The sequence below is a fragment of the Hetaerina americana genome, unplaced genomic scaffold (assembly GCF_022747635.1).
Source record: "Hetaerina americana unplaced genomic scaffold, ioHetAmer1.1.p SCAF_13, whole genome shotgun sequence".
NCBI classification, from domain to species: Eukaryota; Metazoa; Arthropoda; class Insecta; order Odonata; family Calopterygidae; genus Hetaerina; species Hetaerina americana.
The window spans coordinates 4,709,545-4,728,465 of record NW_027286403.1 but is presented as its reverse complement, the minus strand read 5'-3'; the positions used below and the strand labels follow the sequence as shown (position 1 = coordinate 4,728,465).

General features: G+C 40.6%; 1 protein-coding gene across 4 annotated transcripts in view; it reads left to right on the top strand.

Annotated features, from left to right (window-relative positions):
* The window catches only part of Mitf (transcription factor Mitf), a 182,374-nt gene that overhangs the window by 14,800 nt on the left and 148,653 nt on the right, over positions 1-18,921 (top strand). For 3 of the 4 annotated variants that reach the window (XM_071583156.1, XM_071583155.1, XM_071583154.1), the window contains exon 1: positions 2,198-2,775. The exons of the other annotated variant lie outside the window; for it this stretch is intronic. In XM_071583156.1, the coding sequence (XP_071439257.1) occupies positions 2,249-2,775 (527 nt within the window). In that variant the 5' untranslated portion in view covers positions 2,198-2,248. Of the gene's footprint in view, positions 1-2,197; positions 2,776-18,921 lie in introns of those variants that run through there. 4 annotated transcript variants of the gene reach the window in all.

Here is an 18,921-nt window from a genome sequence, read left to right as displayed (position 1 = left end):
TCCTCTCTCATGTTTGGCCTTAGCCTTCTTTTTAAACGTTGAGGATGTAAACAAACGATGTGCGAATGCGTGGTTCCATTTTCCTTAATAAATTCTTACTCTTAATAGCGGCACATAACTGGGTGACTCGGCTCTGCTCGTTCAAACTCTCGAGATAGAATCCCAAAAGATTTGCTCTCATTTCATTGGCAACAATCTTAAGAGTGCCATTTTTCATTGTGCGAATTTCGTGTCGCCGTCCCTTGGCTCTATTTCGGGCCTCGATCAAAAGTCGTCTCACATTTGGAGCTGATTATTATGGTACGGTGGTGCCAGGCACCTCATTAACATCTTCTGTTTCGGGTTCCGACCGTATTGGCTTCTTCCTTCATGTGTTTTTCAGAATTGGTTATTGGTAATAAGCCCTAGGTAATGCAGAAAAAATCTTCAGGCTACGTAGACACACTCAATCAGTCACGATTTTGAATTGTACTCTTTCTCTTGGTCCATTTAGGGTGGACCCTATTTATCACAATGATTTTTAGCAGTAGGTCTCTGGCAAATTTTATTTCAATGAAATTATCATCCTTATTTTGAAAATCGTTCTACCTTGTACTTGGAATGACAATGCCACATATTAGCAACTGCGGCGGCTTTATTTGTTCATCATAAAAAGTCATACCACAATCTCATTCCTCATCCACGTAGTTAGTCATTGTTGTAGACTTTGGTGGACTAGGAATCATTGTTTAGCATTAAGCACGCGTTTGGAATTGCAGCGAGGCGAGATGTGAACCAAGTGGTCAGAGAGTGAGTTCGTTCTTTTTTGCCCAGATATCCACGAGCTTATTTTTTCCGCGAAGGCGGTGCCATCATTGAGACTGCATTTGAACTGTCCACCTTAAAATTCTTGCCCGAATTCTTATCTGCACGTAGGTTGTTTGGAGTAATTTTCAATTTTTAAGCATTTTTTATGAACCTGCTGCCTCCGGTGAGACATCAGGGATATTAGGGTATTGTAAATGGTATATATTAACCTGCTACCCTCACGAAAAGTATATCCTAAATTGTATGGATCCTTTATTTTTTGGAATCAGGAATATATTTATTTGATCAATGCGTATGTTGAGCGTAATGGTTTTACGTACCACGAGCCGAAAGCACGAATCCTGTCTACTTATCTCTAATGACGTGTGAGGTGCCATCCGCATGCGCTAGCCGTGCGCAATTTTCTCTCATTAGCTGTTTTCTTTCCTCCGCGCTCCGCTCTCCTTTCGTGTGTCGCAGTTTGATGTTTTCCACGTCGCGGAACGAATTGGGGGTGGAGTGAATGGAGGGGGGGGGCAGGTTCCCATGTTTCTCCTGGGCTAGGGATTGTGTTCGTTTCTTTTGAAGAGCTCAGTGAAGCAAACAAAAATGGAGGTCGCATATCCAACATCGCATTTCACATTCGAAATTCGATTAGATACATTTGCATAGTAGTAATTTAATTTAAAACCAGATGAATGAAAACGATAATCGAATGTTTTGGATATCGCCAAGGTCATGCGTAATCCACGGAAAACTTTGTTCTTTGTAATCCTTTATTGTATGTATTCTCGAACCTGACGAAACTACGCGAGTGATCATTAAGAAACTTAAATGTCAAACGCGATTAGAGATTTATTTGGTCATTTTACAATATTCATGTGAAGTTAGGAGTGTTTTCATTTGTGCTCAAATGCGGAGACTGTTTTATTATTGGTTCAGTTAATGATTTGCCCACGGGCACACGCGACCCCCGAGGTTGGATCACGCTAGGGGTGAGAAAAAAACGGTTGTGTCATTAAGGAATTCTATTCCAGGACGCTTCATCATCCGAAGGAACGCGCTAAAACCGTCGCCCATTGGAGTTGGGTTATTCCAGGTCCTCGCAATTGCAGCGCTTTTTTTAGAAGACGCGCCGTTACAACCACCAATTCCGAAAATTATTGGCTCCGCTCGCTCGCTTGAGGCTCGTGGGGCGCACTCTTTAGCTCCCTCCTGCGCCTTAGCCTCCGCAAGAAGAAGTCACTTGTGCACACGGGATGGTGGCACTGCCATCGCTAGGCTACTTGGACCTCGTTCAAATATCTAGTTGAGCAGAAATAGTCTGTGTTCTCAAGGTCTGGGCGGTGTGCGTGCCGTCAGCAGGCCTGGACTCGGTCGTTGGCGTGGCGGGCGGAGAGGAGAGATGGAGGCCTGGTCCCGCGTCTTCCCGCAGCAGCCCCCGCCCTATCCGCACACCCCCATGCCACCCCGACCCGGGGCCATGGCCTCGAGGTCCTGCGAGCAACCCTCACCCGTCAGGTTCCTCGAAGCCCCCGATTGCCCGGCCGTGCGGAGCGCCAGCTACGGCGGCGAGGCCCGCAACGCGGGGCCCGTGGACGCGCGGACCCGGGCCCAGTTGGACGAATTTCAAGAGATCGTGGAGCGGATGGACCGCATGAACGGGCAGGAGACGAGGGCGGTAGGGCCTCCGGCGGCCCTCCCGCCGTCTCCGCCGCCCTCACGCAGCGCCTCCACGGAGTCTCTACCTTGCGCGGCGGCGGCCCTGAGGGCGGAGGGGACGGCGGCGGACGCGTCGTCGGTGGCCGCGGACCCCTCGTCCCTCCCTCCGGCCAATGGCGGCCCCCACATACGCCTGAACGTGTTCTCCGAGGGAATCGACGAAGACTTGAAGATGATTCTCGACATGGACCCCTCACTGATGGACGTGGCACCTCCGAGTCCCGCCAAGTGCGACAGGGTGCTGGGCCTTCCGCCGCTCACAGGCGGGTACGAAATGTGTGGTGTCGTGTGGTAGTTTTGGAATCGTGCTAGGGAGTTATTTTTTTACTACCCTTCGGAGTGAAGACGACTTTGAGTTTATTGGAGGTTTTCGGGGGAAATGCGAGGTCGTTTAAGTGAGGACCCCGAGGGACGATGGTTGTTCAGTCGAACGAGTCGGAGAACGCCACACAGCGCCACACTCTTGGAGCGCTCTCCTGGGAAGTGGCCACGAGGACGCTTAACAACAGGTGAACTCCACATGTCTTGCGGCGGATAATAATCGTTACTCCTGGCTTATTCATTTGGGCTTTAATTGCGCTCATCGTGGCGAGGTCATCGAATATTTTCATGTTTTTTCAGTCTCTGCGTTGTTAGCATTGTTTCGGTATTTCATGAACTACGTGCATTTTTATGCCGTCCATGACTTTGGTCTTACAAATATGGGGAAGAAGTGAAATAGGAAATTTAGTTGCGTCATTGATAACATTTTGTCAAGTTTTGCGTGGGCTCTTGAATGTTTAACCTCTTGATACGATCATCGCTTGGAAATATTCTTTGAAGGCATCTTTCTAATCTTAGTCCCGGAAATATATACTGGACTCTCGCGACCTTTCTTTTCGTTCCTTTTAATTTCCGTTTGCCCAAATTAGAATATTCGTATTTTCTAGCGCCTTGCAATATAATAAATAAAAATTATGGCTAGGGTAATTCCTGGAAATTCATGTACCACTTTTTTTAGATGCAATAATAGTTTTTACACAATTTCTATTTTTACGCCATTTCTTCTGCCATATTGAATGTTAAATTGTATATATTTTTTAATTCGATTAATATAGTATTACTTGGGTTCTGACTAAGGCATTTTGAATTGATATCTGCCAAATAATTGATGTTTAGCACCGGTGAGGCAAAAGGAATAGCGAAAATAGTCAAAGTCAATTGGTCAACTCTGAGATCTTTGAAGGTTAAAACGAATGTTTTAATGCATGTGCTATTGCTGTGTGCGAAAGATGTACTTATTTGTGCTTGCGTCGTTTTTAGCCTGGGATTTTGAAGTGTTTGCCTCTAGTTGGCGTTTTGCGTCCTCGTTATTGTCTTCAATGCCTCTCTATTATTAGTATGGATTTGCATCACCGTTCCGCTCCGTTCACCACGGAAGGAATTCGCGAGGATTTTTTCACTCTTGAGTGATCCGATTCTCCATGGGGTGTATCGATCGATTGACCGCCGATTTTCTACGCGTGTGGGGAAATCATGTTTTCTCAGCTTGAGGATTCATTAAGTGCACGGCTGATTGTTTTTTTAGTGACTCGTAACCACACTTGATAATTTCTTCGAGTTCTTCGCATAGAGCGATCATTTTTGAAAGATATAAATCCCGACCAGTAACTCCTGCCATGTGGCGCAACTCACGAATGATTTAGTGCAGTAAACAAAGTTGATTGAAACCGCGCGGGTGAAATTTTCTTGAGTGTTTCGTAAAATACTAGTGAAACTGAATGACCGTAAGTCATTGATGAGCAGGCAACATGTGCCTTTTCCCTTCGTTAATGGTTTTGGTGGTTTGTCATTTGAGAATATCGATAAAACAGTCTAAACTTGGTGTTCAACTTAATGATATTTTGTTTATTTTAGGATTTTCCATTTTTGACTAAGATTTTGTGTAAACGGATTTGGAATAAGTTATTCATGAGAGTATTTTTTTAATAATAGAGAAGGTTTGGCTTATGGATGGTCCTGCTACTCGACCCTGGCACGCTATTTTATTCATAAAGCCTGCATCTTTTTTTTGCTGGATTTGGTCTCATAATTGTCAAATGGCACTCCGTTGACATACGCTATAAAAATTGTGCGAAGGTTATTCCAGGCATTGATGGACATAATCCTTTATCAATGCGAAAAATAAAAGTTTGTTCTTTAGCGCGCTTCGCAAGTCCCTTGTCGAGCAATGTACCTCTTTTGCAAATCTGTAAAGACCAGGATATTTTAATTTAAATTGAGCTGGTGTGGGAATGAGGCGAGGAAAATGCAAAATATGTACCTTATAAACTACGTCAATGTTATGAGCATTAAAATTCAGAGTGTGCATCTTTTACTTTATAAATTATTAACGTATGGTTTTATTACATCATCCGAGTTCACCTTCACTGCACCCAGCGCATGCCTACCCTTACACTTGGTACACTTAAAATGGTAAGCCGTTTCACAGTGCAACAGTTTTCCTTTCAATTTTTGATCAAATTTGAAAAGATTCTATAATAATGCAGCAGTACTAGGCCACCTCATCTTGCTCTTCGCTGTCATGCCTATCATGTTTGCATATATATGGTAGTAATGAACTTTAGTTCGTTCATTGTTTTGTGATTTCCTGTCATATTTGAAGGGCGTTTCTGCCAATCGGATTCCATTTAATGGTCTTTTAATTTTGATCATATTATTAAAAGTAAATATACAGTACGTTTTCAGGCTTCACTTCGTGGATATATTTGATATCCATGTTAAAAGATTTGATTTACTTTTCTACAGACATAACAGTCTGTAGAAAAGGACAAAAAAATCTTGTGATATGAATGAAAATGTAAATATGGTTCACTCATGAAATCATTAAATGTGGTCAGCATGAAAGGTAATGCCATCAACGAAAATGAAACCGAAATCTTGCTTGTGTGTCAGTACAGCAAATGGTTAAAAACCAATAAGTTCTAACCAAATTGATGTAATTGAAACCTATTCACAGCTGTGTGAGTCGAAAGATTGAGGGAACTGACGGAACTCCCGAGGATGAATTCTGAATACTTTTCAGCTAACTCAGCGTTACAAATACGTTTGCCCATGGCAGAGAACTAATTGAGAAACCAGTGTTGCCGTGACGAGGCCATGGAAATTATCCCAATTATGGAAATGTGTATTATTGATGCGCATTTTTTAAAATCGTTTCATGTACCCAGTTGAATTTTACGAGCCATACGCAATTCAGATCCCGCACTACCATGCTTACTGAATGTGAATGGAACGCAAGTGTGGGTGCGAAAATGTAAAAACGGTGTAATTAAATCATTTGTTTAATTGAAGTCTGATGAGGCTTATGCCGTCCTGGTTTGTTCTGTGGTACGCTCGATGGTCTAAGCTTTTAACGTCGGATCTTTGACCGCGTTCTTTTCATAGCATGGGGTTGGTGCACATTAATTACCTCTTTGTACATTTTCCTGTGATTTCCTGCCATCTAATTTCCCTTCCCTTTAATTCGCCGAGTGATAATTTGTCTTCCTCGTCCATCTCTTTGTTTTCGCGTGCCCCATAAGTAATGGGCTCTCCAGGATTTTGCTAACTGTTGCGTCATGTTTTGCCATTTCTTCATTTTAGTATGAATTTACGTAATACGTTCTCCATTAAATTATGCTACGTTTTGTCTTCTTTGCCAGATCCATTTTGTTGCCATTAAAGATCGGGGCATTCATTTAGCTGTGCTTCTAGTTTTTGTTGTTCCAATATCCCTTTATTGTTTATTGCTTTTGAGTTTTCAGGTAACCCTTTCTTTTTGGTACAATTAATTGGGAATGGTATTTTTTTTCTTCGACATAAAAACTCCTTTTTTCCTTGATTTTTTGTTCATCTGATGACTATCTATCCTATAATATTCGTATAAAATTCTCGAGCTCTCGTGTAATGAATATAGTAGTATCATATGTAATGAACATGCTAAATATGCGGTGACTCGTAGCATCTCTTTATTACCTTTATTTTATGATTTGGTACATTTTTTGCTTCTTATAAGTAGGCATTGAGCAAGGCTGGTGGCAAATTATATCCTGTTTTTACTATTTAAATTTTCTTCAGGTTGCCATCCTCAAATTTTCAGTAATTCCTACAATTCTTCAATTTTATTTTAGCTGCGGCAGCTAAAGAATGTTGGTTCAAATAATTTTGGTCATTACCTTGAGAGATCGAAGGGGTATCGTATTTTCTCAGTTAATTCTTTGGTGCATAAGAATGGACCCCAGAATTTCCTGGTATGATCTCTAAAATATTTTAGTGAAAGTTTTGGTAATATTCGAATGCTATTAATTCAAAGTAAATTCATAATGGAAATGCGTAAATACGGCGCCTTCTGTAACACTGTGCTACGGCAACAGTTACCATTGTTTCTTACAGCTTAGCCATTTGTTGCCGATCCAATCTACTTTAATATACACCGTTAATGTGCGTTCGGATAAGACAGTTCTTAATTACCATTTCGTCTCTTAACAAGTGATTTCAGATAGGGTTTGAATCATTTCACTTGACAATTCTTTTTCTTATTTATGTTTTAATGACTTTATGCGCAGAAATACCCCAGAGCTGTATGCGGTGCAACAGTTTCTTTGACTGGTCGGGTGTAAAGAAGCATCACAAGATTTGTTTCTCAGAGACACCGCCTTTGGCAATGGATTGCCCTACGCAATAGTTCGCGACTGAATTCGCGGCCTTGACTTTCAGGTCTGCGGTGTTTTCCATCTGTCAATCATATTGGACTTTTCAGAATTTACCTTTTTCAAAATTAACATCTATATTTGATGGAAAATGAATGTTATAGCTCGGGATTTCACTGTCGAGAACATTTCTTAGTCACGCGGACAGAAATACGCTTTGTCTTTGAAAAATATAGTATATTCTCTCAACATCTGCCGAAGATAATGATAGTGAATTATCTACGTAGCGCAAACCTCCGTTGGAGTTGATAAATGGCCGTGACAAATCTTTATAATAATGCGTACTCGTCGATCTTCCTGAACAAATTGAAATCAACAACTGATCTTACCGTGAGAAAAGAGGCATACGAGGAGGCTCGTACATTAGATGTCGAAGTCTTCTGCATGCCGTTATTGTCCACTCCGTCGTTCTGGCGACAAGAAAGAACTCGTTTTAAGTATGTCGTGGCGTGATGGTTGCCATTTGTCTTTTGGCCGAATATGAGGAAAGCTGTTCCTTGTGGAGGTTTTCAACTCTCAGGTGAATTAATACCATTGATAACTGTGACGGCTGGGTTATATCAGTCAAAGGAAATGATCGGACGCAACTTTGTGTACGAGAAAAAAAATCATCTGGACCTGGAATCGAATCCAAGACCTTTCGAATGGTCGCTGCCTCGATTATTTGCTGCTTTCTAACGCTGAATGGCGTCCACGTGCATACATCGTACGTTTCGCAACAGCTGAAAATTATATCATCCTTTTATGCAATTCTCTTGTGAGTGGAGAGCATTTTTAGGTCGCAAATAACTGTATGGCTTGACTTCTCCGTCCTATGTTTCTCACACCAGAGCGCTAATCCGTTCGAACGCGTTCGTAAAATCAGATTTCAGGTCACATTCTTCTTGCGTGCCCACATGTTCCTTTCCCAAATCCTTCACTTTCACTCTTCTTCTCATTCACCTTTATCGCGAAACATCCTGTCAACATCCTGGAAAAATCCAACCTTGAGGCGGAAAGTAGCAGAGGCCATTCTTGTCTTATTTGTGCTCCTTCGAGTAAGTCTCTTTTAAAGGTTAGCTCACCGGCTAGCGTAGGGTGATCACGTGTTCGAATCATGCCGAGCAAATTCATTTTTTCTCGCTTAAAGTACGAGAGAGAGGTTTTATCCAAATGTAAATGTGCACCGCTGTCGTAGGTCATAACATGATTGGAAGCATTGACGATGGTGTTTGGGAACGATAACGTCATTTCCGTTTGTATTTGGTGATTTTGGTGTGATTAAAAAATACAATTAATTTTTTTGTCATACGTGAAGTTTGTGGTCGTCTTTGAGGAAATAATTTCACTCAGTGTGGGAAGAGAACTGAAGACCATCGTATCGAAAGAATCGGAGGAGGATAGTTATCTAAGGAAGTTATCGAAGGAAAGTCGTGACCTAATCGGAGTGCTTGTTATTTTATTCCTTTATTAACAGCGTGGCTACGTGTTAGGTGGCGTAACAGGTCGTTTAAGTACATTTATAAAAACGTGTTCTTAGCTCTCCGGGTAATAGATTGTAAAGAAAGCAATTCTTGAATTTCTTAAGCTTCTTATGGTTATGGAGCTTAGCGTTTACACGCATCACTTTAAATTTGAATAAATCATTATTGAGATGGGAGTACTTTCGAATAGCCTTATGTTGGATGTTTAAACAAAAATCGACGAAAAATAGCTTATAATGTACAGTCGAAATTAATTTAGAAAGAAAGAATGTACTAGAACAAGGTCCTTGGAATTTAAAATTCAAATTCTTCTTGGGTTTTTTTGCTAAAAACATGAAGCGGACGCCTAAAAACGCTTCTGCTAGAATATATTCATAAGTTACCTCGGTTTCCTGACAACTGAAGTTTCGGAGTGTAAGCAGCTGAGTGAATCACGTGTTTGGTTTCAAGACAGAGCGACATTTGCCGGACATGTGCACCCTCCCACTGATAATGCAGGAATGGATATCGTTAGTTGAAAAACGCATGGGTAATAATGTTCATCTACAGGGAGTACCCCTGACGCTTCCACAATGATGAGTAGTAGGGGATGTGACGGTGCTTGTGCGTAAAAATGTAAAAAATATGTTAAAGTGAGGTATATTATCATATTTCAGCACATCTTTCTTGTGATCGGGATTGGATTGTGGCCTTAGCATCTACAGATTTCCATTCCCAATTTTCTTATAACTGTGAGATGACCTGCCGAAGTAGTGCGGGGCTTAGGTTATTCATTCCGGATAGCAATAAATGATAAACTATTGATACCTTCGCCGATAGTTACATTCAGCATGTAGCAACCTGGGTTTTGTAGTATTTGTTTGACCTTTGAGTGTTTTTGTTTTTAGAAGTGGATAGCGTTGCAACTTTTCTGTGTATAACTTTTAATTCTGAAATACATTTTTCTCGAACCGTATTGTTTCGGGCTTAATTGTGTGGAAACTTTCCATATTGGAGAGAGATAATAATAAACAGTTGTGATTTCCACTTTGATATTTGTATTCACCCGTCCCGAGTTTCAACACCGTGTCATTTTCAGGCGAAGTGTTGAACCCCGGGTCGTGCGAATGAAAATACTATGGTGGAAATCACAATTGTTAATTATCATTTCTCTCCATCATTTTTATGGAATGGATGAAATTCTGATCGTTCAGCGCGTTAGTTCAGGGGTCTAATCTCTGAGGAATATTGCGACGTCTTTAAGTTTCTCATCGCGATCATTATTGTGAATAATTGTTCAGTAGATTCTCATTACGCGCTTTTCAGATGAGGATATTTTCAGAAAGCATTGAACGTTATTCAGAATGTTCAACGTGTTACAAGAATTGTCTTCTCCTAATTCGGTCCGACGTGAGGGAACGGCACTTCGCTCGGTGCGGAACGCCCTCCTTTGTGCGCTTTCGAATGGCCTTTTTTTTTTCAAGGCGGGAACTATTTTATTGCTGGTGTCCAATCCTAGTTCTTATTTAGTGTATCATTTTTGAAGCTGCATTTATTGCTTGGAATTATTTCGTGTTATTTTTTCCTTATTCCTTATTTTCTTTTAAATTATTCCTTATTTCCCATGTAATTATGCTGTTTTTTGTTTTCAAATTGACGCAATTTTTAAGAAACGGGCGAAGCCATGCCGCGCTTCCGTGAGGCAGGTCAGCTTTTACCTCTGCGTAATTGGAACTGGAAACGTGCTGATTATCAGTAATAAATGTCATTTGTGGCTAAAATAATTTGTGAATCCAGTTTATTTTACGTATTCCGTTTCCTTGCGGTTAACCAATCAATTTTGCGTACGGGACCCGAGATACAGCGGCCAATGTCACTCGAAATGTAAATAGCGATATTATTATTGAAGGTGGATACATGCGAGTAGATGGGGGTGTAAGGCCGTGATATAATTCTAATAACTAGTGAGTGACTTGCCCTTAGTTTTTCGTCGCTGTCATTATTGTTAATTATCGTGCTCTAGATTCTCATTACAGGTTTGTCAGATCAGTATTTTTTCCCTTGTACAGTAACAAAGGGAAAAGGAAAACCAAAAACTTGTAAAAACGCTAGGGAAACTATTGGGAAATAGTTTCCCTTGGCCTTTCCCGCAAAGGAATCTCGATCCGCGTAGGACGTTGAACTCGGCGGCTTACATAACATTCCGTGCTGTTGGTGCGTCGACAAAATTTGATTTCATTTTAATGAATAGATATTCACTGTGTTCGACGTAATAAAGAAAGTCTTTTGTGAAAAAAGATGCCAACAAACAGTTATTTATCTTTTAGATTAAATTACAATGTTGCTCTATCAGACACGTGCTGGTGACTTAACTGAAAGGAAAAAAAATGAAGGTCCGCAAAAATCCACATGCTTCAACGGGTTTAATTTTTTCGGCGGTCTATTAATTCATTTCGAAGGGGAATTTTTCTAAAGCGTTTCGAATTCCGCTCTTGTGGAGTCACTTGAAACGCGCGTGGGGTTTTTAATGAGCTTTCTGAGAGGGCGGTACCGAATCATTTGTGGGAAAGTCTTGTGATAAATCTCCGAAGAGATTCATCCGAATCCTCTTTGAATGGGGTTACCGGTTTAGCTCGTTGAACAGTAATCCCTCGAACGAAACCGGTCGTGGCTTCGAATTCCGATTTAGTCCATATTACGGTGCCACTCGTTTGAATAACAATTTCTCAATAGAGCCCCAGCATTTAAAAATCAGGGAACACTGATTGAGGGTCAATTACTTCCAGGAGCGGGTGTAGAAAATGCTCAAGGTGGGAGATATATTTTGGCAACCCATTATCAGTGGTAAGTATTTTCACTGTACCCAAAATATTGTACAAAGCATGTAATAATTGTTTCGGTGAACGTTAACGGTACAACAGTCAATTCCCTTATACAGTTTGCTAGACCTGAAAAGTTACCAAAGGCATGGGGTCATCACATCTCTCCCCGTCTTGGATTAAACTTCCTGCGTTTTGATGTCACTTTCATGCGGACGTATGCAATCTCGAGAAGTGACTCCCGATGTCATGTTCATGATGGCGTGGTCAAATACCGCCATCACGTGGTGGGACGCAATGAAGTTTTTTTTTATAAACAAGCTGCCAGAATAGGAATTGTAATGCTATTGTGGAGGTGTTCATGGCTGGGGAAAATGATTCTCTGCGCGTGAGGGAAATATCGTTAAAGCGATCGACGGAAATAAGTCGAGTGGTTATATTTTCGTGTCCTTCATCGACTCATAGCCCCACCTCCTCCTCACGGAGCAGCAGCCTCCCCGCTGCCATTCGGCCCGGCTCGTTTGCCTCCCTACCCAACTCGCACGGATCGCTCCCCAAAGTGATGCGTGTCACGCCGTGGAAGTTTCATTGCTCGGCAAATAAATTGGGCCTTCAAGGAAATGGAATCATACGTTGAGTCCGTGTACAATCGTGGACAATGCAGTCGGGAATCTGGCCATGCGCGCGTTGGAGACTTTCCCGCGACCCCATTCCTTCTCCCATGTTTTCTTCGCGGTCGTTCAGTTCCATTTTTTTGTGAAAGTTCGATACGAGAATGAGTATGCTCGACTAATCTAATTCAATTATCGTGACACAGAGCCTTGCAGAATGGATGATGAAGACGCGACTGGAAATGACGGTTTTATTCTTTTTGCGTGGCACTCTGGGTTTAGGCGTGCACCCTAAGTTCCCCTAAGTTATTTCCCGTTGAAATTGACGGATTGGAAGGGATGTTTATCGCCATTGTTAATTATTCTCATTAAAATATACTCCTTTCCCAAGCGTCGGGGTAAAACTACTCCCCGTAATTTTACGTCCAGTTTGCCTTATTCAAATTACTCCTTTCGATGATAATCGATTTGAATTTTCTTCTGGATATGATGCAAGTATGTGGAGTTCTCAGTTGATCTTGGCATGGAACACCCGCGAAATTTTATTCGCACATCTTCCCGCTTTTGGTATCATTCTGTTTGGGATTGAAAGATTCTCGTAAGGAAACCATATTCCTTCTTGAAGAGGCCCTTGTATCAGATATTTTCCGCATAGCCCAGCATGGGGTAAGATCAGATTACAGACTAGTAGTTCTGCTGCATGTAATTGTGAATGCGCGTATTTATTATTATTATTAAAAATACACATGTGCTGATAGACAGTGTCAGGTGGCACACATCTTTGTTATCTTTATTATCTTTGCTAATCGACTGTTTTTGTGTAGTCATGGAACGTGACGAAGTCGTTTTAGATGAAGATTCCGTTAATATGTCGCTGCCGTTTCAGTGTCTTTACAATGTCATCCAAAAAATGTGATTAGGATTGTTGTTTTTGTCATCTGGCCCCGAATCACTCATTCTTTTTCCGTCAGTTTTGGTGGCTTTTTCCATTATATTATAATCTGTGTGGTTTAATCTGCCAATGCAGGGTCTAATATATTTCTATGTACCAGAAGTGTTCTCATGTGTCCTCTGCCGATCTCTTAACTCTTTTTTTCATGTTTTCTCTTCACGAGATAAGGATTACTCATTAAGGATTCTTAGTTTCTCCAATAACCCAGTCACACCTTTTTCCTACTGCTAACAAATATTATCCATGGGAGTGAGTTTCCTCTGAACCTAATATACTTTCATAATCAAGACTTTTTCAATGAATGCCAAATACTTTCTTCATTAAAAGAACTTCAGGAAATGCCTTGGCAGTTACTTTAATGTAGTCGTCCGCTGATATGCATCAGAATGTAGGAATTTCTCAGTGTTACGCTGTGATTTTCTACACGTTACAAGATGTCTATGCATTCAGGGTCGAACCTCAGTCATTGTGAATGATTTTTACGTCCTGAAATTCCTGCATTACTTCCTGCATATTCAAAATGTAGCATAAGTATTGTAAAAAGATACCAGTATTATTTTTTCCTTACAATTTATGAAAATCTTTTCCATTGGAGCCTATTTTCTTTAAGATTGACTCCTATATTCTTCCGATGTTCGTACCAAACAAATGTTTTGACTCCTTTAAATGTTTTGGCACCATTGCTCATAATGTATGCCATATTTACATATCATTAATATCACATTTTTTTCCCTGGATTTTTGAAGGAAACAAATAAATTCTGTGAATGGGTTTCCATAATCGACTTCATTAGTAACAGAATTATTAAAGGTACGTATAGGATCGTCCGTAAAAACTTTACCATATGTATTATGCGGGTCGCGGTAGTCCAGGGGTCAAGCGTTGGATTACTAACCGGAGGGCCCGGGTTCAATACCCGGGCAAGCATCTCTGGGCACCTGCCGCTCCACCCAAGCTATGTGATTTTTTGGGTACCAGATCTTCCTGGGGAACCATAACCGGAATAGGAACCCCCCTCCATACCCTGATGTGTGAAATTCAAACATCAGGGTAGGAGTTTCTATGTTTTGGAAAACTGCAGTGTCCCCGTAAAACCGAGATCATTCATTTTTGCCTCGATCAAGCTGGGCGATGTTCAGCGTGACGACAATAAGCATATATGATATGGCACCAGGCTTAACTTGTGGAATTTTTTTATATTAATTAAAAACAGCATGTAAATTTCCTCACATATTTATATACCACTTATTTAACCGACCTTAGTTCTGGGTGAACATCGTCGTCATCACCTACCAAACCGACCTTCGAGTTGATTACTGTGTTTATGGTTTTATGTGTTGTTTCGCGTGGATTTCCTCTAGTTTGTCCTCTTTGCCCTTTCTGTTTCAGTTCTTCATATTTTGTTTCTATAGTTTTTATTTTCAGCTGTAGTTTGCTCTTGTTGCCTTTTAAAAATGTTATTCTCTTCTCTCCCCCGCGTACCCAAAATTCTACCTTCTATTTCGACCATGGAAGTCTTCATGCGTCTCTATATTTCCTATGCCCACTTTTTATTTTTCTGATTCCACCAATTCGTGCAATTTCCTCTCCCACCACACTTGAAGTTTTGTCGTTGGTCTTCTTTTCTCTCCCTCTCTCTCGCATTTCTCCAACTATCTCTACGCTCACATCTCAAAGTCCCCCATATATGCTCACCCTCAGGTCTGAAAGACAAGGTTTCGGATATACATTGTCTGTATGAAAAGTATCGTAGGACGTTGTGGAAAAATAGACTTATTTCAGATATTGCTACAATGCCTCAAAAATTTTCAAAGTGCATCCCTTGAGCGTCGACACATTTTTACCGGCGGCTTTTCCGTGAAGGCTCCCTGATAGGCGGATCCCGGAAGGTCCTTGAAAGTATGCGTGCAAGCTTCTTTGACACTGCACTTAGGGTCCCATGGTGGTGTCCTTTGAGGGAGAATTTCACTTGTGGTAATAGGATAAAGTCTGCTGGTGCTAACTCGGGACAGTAAGGGGGTCGGGGAATCGTCGTGATGTCGTTGCAGGTCTTCGCAAGCAGACACTCGACTTTGCTTTTGGTCGTCAGTCAAGACCTTCGAGACGAGTTTAGCGCAGATCTTTCGCATCGCCAAATTGTCAGTGATAATGGTGTGAACTGTCATCTTATCAATGCCAATACGATCTGCGATCATGTGCACACTTAACCGACGGTCTGAATTCAGGACTTCACTGACACGTCAGGAAAAAATTATACTTAAGATGCAAACCTTGTATTCCGCCAATATGGCTATTGTCCTTCTTCTGACTTTGCTAGATTTTTAAGGCACTGCCTTCCCTGTATGACATTCTATGACTCTTTTCCCTGTTATCATTTTCCCTCTTGTGTGCCCATCCATTCTTCTGGTAGTGTGCGAAATGAAGTCCATGGATATGAAGGTTCTGACAACTTGTGCCGGCGGCCGTCGGAATCATTAGCCTCATTATTAGTTCCTAATGTCATTTCAGTCCTAAAAATAGTGTCCCCAATCTGCGTGGAAATCTCTTAATGAATACGAGGACCAGTATCTGGAACAAAAAGAAAACATTATCATTATTGAACAAAAAGGACAATGAATTCACCAAAAGGATAGAGAATGATATCTTATTAAATGAAGAACCCATGTATATTTCCACTTTTCTTTATTTACGTACAACTAGTTTCAACGATTAGACGTCATCATCAGTTACATAATTGAAAACAATGATATCTTGATAAAATTGAATACAATGGTATCTTACTTAGTAATGCCCAGTAGTACCTACTTAGTAATACCCAGCGAGCATCGGGTATGAGGTATTCATGTGTTCTTGAAAACTAGACGAGCGCCAATAAAATATCACTTGCAATTGACCGATTAAAAACTCAACTTATTTATTTAGCTTGTAAAACCCCTCGAACCCTAGGATTATCAATGAAACGCGGTTTTAATTTGTAGTCTAAAACAAAAATTCATAAGGTTCCTAAATGAGAGACACTGTTGCAAATCGTCACTCAAGTAATGGATCTCAAGCAAGTCCTCTGGTAACATATGCTAATAGAGACGAAGAACTAACATTTCAAGAAAAATGTGAGAAGTAAACATGAATAGGTGGCTAATTTTTTATTTGAAAGCAAGTTTATACAATGCAATTGCTGAAAACCCTTTGCCATGCACTTATGGATAGTTGTGCAAAAACTCACCCTGCTAGTTGATATACTTTGCTGAACATAGGCTGACAACTATTGTTTTGGTTGGTGGTTTCCTACTTTTCTTCAGAGGGCCACATCGAAATATCTCTAGGGCTGAAAAGGGTTTGAGTGAATTGCGGCCTTTGGGTCTTTTGCCCTCGCTTTTCGACGAATGGAATTGAGCGTAAAATATGTGTTCCATTTGATGGGCTATCATGTACACTGAATAATTTTGAAATCGTTGAAATGCCCTTTCAAATCTTTCTCACCTTCATCGTACGAGTATATACAGACCGTTATTATACACATGTACCGTATATGTTCATCGGAGCGGAGGATTGGATGGAACGAATTATTTGGCAATTGAATAATTTCGCCGTATGCAAACTTATATTTTGCAATTTATATTTGAATAATTAATTAATAATGAATCATATCATATTACTGAATGTATTCATAACCGAGACACCGTAACAGAAAATAAACCCATATCATATTCCTGAATTTATTCATAACCGAGACACCGTTACAGAAAATAAACCCGTCACATGACTTGAATGGCGTAGGATTCTTTGCGTCCCGCCGAATTATATTAAGCAAAATTTTCCATCTGGTGGAATCTACTGTAAATTGAGAGCCTGAAACCTTTTTTATTTCGATAATTGTAACTAACTGCTCAACAGCAAGTCATCTACTGCCTAATATCTATCTGCCAGAACATACAGAAACGAAACGTGGCCTTGTGAAGTGGGGCCGCTAAAGCGCAGAGTTCTTTAAAAAGCAGTTTTCATGAAAAATGGGAGCCTTAGAGCTATTTTGGATGGAGGATGGTAGTCCTTATGAGAGCTGATTATTGAATGGGAGAGGTAATGAAATGGGTGAAAGCAGTCGAAGCAAGATCGCAGTAAGTGGCACAAGGCATTCAAGCACAGCACAGGACTAGTAATCGTAGGTATCAAGATGAGGGACTCGTGACTTCAGACACGCCTTGTCAAATAAAAACCCGCAATAGTTGACAGGTTCTACGATAAATAATGCGCAAGCATTATCAGAAGATCGCGGCGCGATTTCATGGTTTTAGTACCGCGCAAAGTACTGCAATTCTCTTGCTCTTTAATGAAGCTTACAGCGCCCTACCTAGAAAATACACAACAATAAGCCCCCTCTCAATTCAGCCTACTTCCTTCCTCCACTCATTCCGTCCTACATGCTTACCCTATTTTACCTCTTCATCGCTTGTCTAAAATTCTCCCCTCCATCACAGTCTAAAACAACCCACTGTCGATCAATATGCTTTTCATCCATTTTCCTGCCTCCTAATGATTTCTCCCAATAATTCTCTCTCCTCTTCCACCATGCATAGAACCTACTCATTTTTCTTTTGGTCTACTTCACCTTCTTCATCCTTCTCCACGCCCCCAATTTTAAAAGCCTCCAATCCACTTCTCTCCTCCAATTACGGCGACCATGTTTCCGTACCGCACGAAACCACGCTTCATAAAAAGTTCGATTGAGCCTTTTCTTAAAATCCTTAATCAATGTGCCTGTCATCAATTCCCTTCTCCTCCTGAAAGACTCTTAGCCTAACGTCATTCTTTTTCTTATATTCCTACTGCTTTGGCCATTTTTATACATAACACTTGTATAACACTTTTTTATACATATACATAATGAGGTCATGGTAAACTGTTTCATCTGTTCCAGTTAATGAAGTCTTATTTTAATATTTAATTTAGCTTTACTCTTTATCGAAACGGAAAAATTTCATAAACAAAATTTACAATGCTTGCAACCCCTTGGCCAACTGGCGAACCTTTTACCATTCCCTACACATATGCGTTGACAGGCACAGGTGATAATGAACACCCTTGTACTCCCCGTCCTAACTCAGCCCATCCGGACTCTCCTTTCCCTACTTTTACCTGAGCAGTTTGTGCCATGTACGTCTGTATGAGCCTCGTGCAGGTTTCAGGTATGATGCTGATCCCTCCAATCTAATCCTGATTTCTGCAAAACATTCATTAATTCTACCCACCTTAGTCTATCGAAAGCCGTCTCGTTATCTACGAAGCAAACATACATTCTGATTATATTCTATATTCTTGTCTAGTATTGAGCTCATCATGCATTCCTCTCCCCAACCTGGATCCACTAGGTGCCTGAGAAACCTATATCTTTGTGGATCCAGGAAGGTTCTTTTCTCAGGTTTCTCTTGCTCTTTAATTGACCCTAAGTAATCATTTGCCCTGCTCTCTATTCTCTTATTGATAATCTTCAGTACCTATTTAATATTGCGTTCGAAAATAAAATAATATTTCGTATTATTTTATTTGCATAATATGAGTTCAACAATAGCATTGCCTGTTAGAACTTAAAAATGGCAACTATCGAATGCAATTCTTTCTATGATGGACATATCATAATAGCATTTGATAATGAACATTTTTAAGTTTTAACAGGCATTGCTGTTGGTGCATCCACATAAACAAAATAATATATTTTGAACAGTTGAAAATTTTAAAAATACATTTACGTCCGTTTTATTTCCTGAAATAACTATGTTGAACTTTATCTGCAAGGACTTCGCAATAATGAGTAATCATTCGATTTTAATTGGCATAATTTATTGCTCAAAAAATGTTACTTTA